The following is a 4,215-nucleotide window of genomic DNA, read 5'->3' on the forward strand; positions in this document are numbered from 1 at the left end:
CCTGTAGGACACACAATCAAAATTCGACAGCTATGGCTGATACGTTGTGCCCGTAAGTAACCAAGACTTCATACAATTCTCGTAGTGTTCATTACTTAATAACTTTTATCAGCCGTTCACTATAAGCTAGTAATTTATCAATTCTCTAGATAATATTGTTTACAAATTTAGTGTTTATCGCTATAAAGCCAAATCAACTTTGAGTTTTATTTAAAAACAAACAACAATAGAACATTACGCGCCTAGGGAGGAAAAGTAAAGAATGCTCTAGATGACACATGTATTGCCACCCGAGGCGAAGCCGAAGGTATCAAACGTGTGATCTGAGCATTTTTTACTTTTCCTCCCTAGGCGCGTATACGATTTTTCACCAACCCTACGCCGGGAGAAGGAATTTTCTTCCCACGAAGCCGGAGGAAAGTTCCTACTTTTGGCGCAGTATGGTAAAAAAGAGTTGACATACACGGAAATCAATTGGTTTCTAAGAATAATCTAATGATTATTGTTTATTTAATAATAATATAGATTTGTTTCTAACATGCACTGTGAAGTTACATGACCGAAAATTGTCATGACCTGCAGAACCAAAAAATGTCATGTAATGAGAATGTGGTATTTACTTATGATCACACTTACTGCAGCACTCTTGTTTCAAAAATTTTTTCATAAAAACTTTGCGTCCAGGAAATGTTAGCTTCCTTAATGTCTACAAAAATTCTTGCGTCCTGATGATCTGGTGTAGATAAATCATGTGCATAAATGTATAAATAAAATTGTTTTCTTCGATTAATTTTATTATAAATGAATAAATTTTACTGATATACTTCAATGTAGACAAAAAAAACATAAAAACTATTTTCTCAAGAATAATAACAGTAAATTTCATTTTTTTAGCCAAAACTTACAAATATACATTTGGCTGATAAAAGTAGTCGTGGCTGTGATAATAATAATTGGAAATAGTATGACTATTATTGCTCATAGCCTGAGTCGCAGGTTATTTAATGGCACAATTGGCTATTTGATACTCAACCTAGCCACTGTCGACCTTATTAGTGGCTTCGCATGCCTTTACGTTTTAATCCTGGAATTTCTGGAGAAAAATCCTATCAACGAGCATGAATGCTTAGTTGGGTGAGTAACAATGAAAATTTTCTACTTTGAAAAATATGTATAAAATAATAAAACAATTTACTGGGAAAAAAAAAATTGAAATAACGCATCAAAAAATCATGAATCGTCAGAGTAGTACTGGTATTTGAGAATAAGCTAGTAGTGAAGATGTAATTTTTTTTTTTCAATTGCAACCCTCAAAACTTTAAATTCTAATTTTAACAATATTGAATCTTACATGAGTGTAAACTGTATTTTTGAAACTGGAAAATTTTTTTGTTTTCACAGTATTTTCACTGTCATATGTGGCATGTTCACAAGTTTCCACGCCATCGTGGCAATAGCCATCAACCGTTACGTGGCCATAATTTACCCGCTCAAATATTCAAAATGTATGGCTAAACGCATAGTTTTCGCAATGCTGGTTGTCAGTTGGAGCATAAGTGTGATTCTGTCCATGATACCTGTTTACTGGAATAACATTAACTCTAATACATGTCGCTGCATTGACGGCGTGCCTCAGTGAGAAATCAATTTTTATGAGTATCAAAAGAATTCATACTTAATTTGGGAACGTACGTTTGAAACGCTTGTTGTTCTCAGATTTTTCGAGATGATTTGGACGGTTCATTTTTTAATCGTTTGGTTCAGTATTTTAATACTTTACTTGGGAATTTGGAGAGCAACAAGGGAACACATACTAAGATCAAAAGCCCGGTATGGAGGATTCGACCCCAGTAGAAATAAAAGCGACAGAAAAAATAATATGGTACGTACATATCAGTATCCTTAGCTTACACAATTATTCTCAGCTCTTATTCCTTGAAATACTTCTTTGCAATTTTTTAAAATTAATTCATGGTTTTCTGTGCAAGTTTCACTTCATTTTTGATAAACGAGGATTGAATCACGTAGGTATTTCACTTCGTAAGAAAATTTATTAAACTCGAGACCTGTGCTAAAAAACAGTAAAATTAAAATTATCTGCAATCCAATGTAATCAGACTTGAGCAAAGTCGTATGTATTATTTGAAAAAAAGATACTTTTTTATTTAGGAAAAAATAACTGTTTTATTATTTAAATAAAATTTTTTTCAAAAAAAGTAAGAATAACTTGAAATTTTAATGGCAGTATTTGAAATTATTTTAACAAATACTCATGGTGTTTTCATTAAAATTTATTAAATACATTAAACAAAACTTTTAAAATCTAAATACTTTATTTCAAATACAACATTTCAAATAAAATATTTTAAATACAAAAAACTTGAAACACAACTGTATTTGGTCAATGGATTTCAAATAATGTGTTTGAAGTACAAATGTATTTGATGAACGTATTTTAATTCATTTAATGAAATATACAAGTATTTTAAATAATTCACTACAAATATAATTGTATTTAAAATTTTTCATTCGAAATTCTTTATTAATTCATTGTTTTTCAAATATTTAAATTAAATGCTTGACTGAATACATTTGTATTTGATAAAGTAATGGAAACAATTGAGTCAAATATAAGTGTAGTTTGGACAACATAATTGTCCTTATGAAATTCAAAATTTACATTTTTTTTCTTATTCTATGGTAATATCTAAACGTAATATATAATATTTCAAAGCAAAATCAGCACTCATATATTATGTCTATTAGTATTACCCAAACACTACTACATAAAATTTTTGTAAAAGAACTTGAGGTGAATTTCTCGATCCGAAAGTAGCTGTTATAGGATATGTGTTGTACGTGGGTGCTGTGTGTAGTTTTTCTATACTCATCGTATTCACAATCTTTGCATCTAAAATTAGCTCTTATATAATATTAAAACACATACAAATACAAGTTTTTTAATTTGTGGATAACAAATATTAGTGTTGGACAAAAAGAAGTAGTGTAAGGAATTAGGGCTGATAAAATGCAATTCAAGTTATAATGAACATCTCATTACACAATCACGATGGTATAGTACTGAAACTAATGCCAAAATTTATTGTATATCATTTAGAGTATTTAATTATTAATAACTATTTTTTCTTCAAGGCGGTCTTTCTATTCTTAGGCTATTTTTCGATATGCTGGTTACCCAAAGTAATCGAGACGTTGCTGAAATTTTTCATCAACAATAATGGACAACCCAGTGCCATGATGTACTTACAATATGTGTCGGACCTCATAGCATTGTCGAACCACGGCATTAATCCACTCATCTATGCCTACAAGATCCCAGCCTACCGTGAAGCGTACCATCGCTTATTCAGACGTAAAGTAGTGAATGACAAAAATCACGATCACCTGGAAAAACAAAGCGAGCAAAAGGAGAGAACGACAAAGGAGATTATTCAATGTGGAGTACGAGATTAAGATGTTGTTATCTTGAAGAGTGATAAAATCTTGTGAACAGGTCTTTGGACAAAGTGCTACACCCGCAATTAAGGAGATTTTTTGTGAGGAAAAGAATTTGCATTATTGTAATTAAAAATAAATGTACATTTAATTTAGTAATAAAATTATTAATATTTGACTGTAAAATAATCTTTCTATATTTTATTCGTGTTCACAAAAATTCGTTTAAGCACCTCTCATTTATTATAATAGGAATTTAATATCGAAAATTTGTATGAACAGTTACTCATTTCTTCTTTTTTTTTTATATTTTGGATTTGTACGGTTTATTGAATTTTTATGGTAAATTATCAGAAAATACTGGACATTTATTTTTATTTAATATGAACAAAAGTAAAACGTAAGTATTTATTATTTTCTCAGGATTTATCCAAGAGAATAATTTTTAAAAAAGTTTTAATGCAAAACTACATAACATTCATCCACTAACTAATAAATAAAAGAAACTTTAATATATTATCTATCGGTTTGTCAAAACTTCAAATTATTTACACTTTAATACTTAGACACTTAGCTTCATGAAAAAGACTAGGAGAAAAATGTAATAATTGACTTGATGCACTAGACCTTCTGACTGAATACTTTTTTTATCTAGACTTGAATCTTCGGAACCATTTAAGGAAACACGTTTTTATCAATTTATGAACCTTAAACAATAAATAATAATAAAATGTCACTTCAAATGATTTTAAATCAGTT

General features: G+C 29.6%; 1 protein-coding gene across 1 annotated transcript; it reads left to right on the forward strand.

The window, feature by feature from the left end:
• Positions 1–3,562, forward strand: LOC149374320 (adenosine receptor A2a-like). Its single transcript, XM_089594063.1, has 5 exons — positions 1–52; positions 895–1,134; positions 1,402–1,635; positions 1,717–1,882; positions 3,154–3,562. The coding sequence occupies exons 1-5, from the start codon at positions 33–35 to the stop codon at positions 3,472–3,474; spliced, it is 981 nt and encodes a 326-aa protein (XP_089450189.1). The 5' UTR covers positions 1–32; the 3' UTR covers positions 3,475–3,562.
• Positions 3,563–4,215: the final 653 nt, after the last annotated feature.

The sequence above is a fragment of the Copidosoma floridanum genome, unplaced genomic scaffold (assembly GCF_036245765.1).
Source record: "Copidosoma floridanum isolate Cflo_tuat_1 unplaced genomic scaffold, Cflo_Japanese_pri ptg000020l, whole genome shotgun sequence".
NCBI lineage: Eukaryota > Metazoa > Arthropoda > Insecta > Hymenoptera > Encyrtidae > Copidosoma > Copidosoma floridanum.

Bases quoted from the DNA above. Each gene is read 5' to 3' on its own strand.
- LOC149374320 (XM_089594063.1), top strand. From the start codon at position 33: ATGGCTGATACGTTGTGCCC. The intron at 1,636-1,716 runs GTGAGAAATCAA...TGTTGTTCTCAG, and splicing joins TGCATTGACGGCGTGCCTCA to ATTTTTCGAGATGATTTGGA. The intron at 1,883-3,153 runs GTACGTACATAT...TTTTTCTTCAAG, and splicing joins GCGACAGAAAAAATAATATG to GCGGTCTTTCTATTCTTAGG.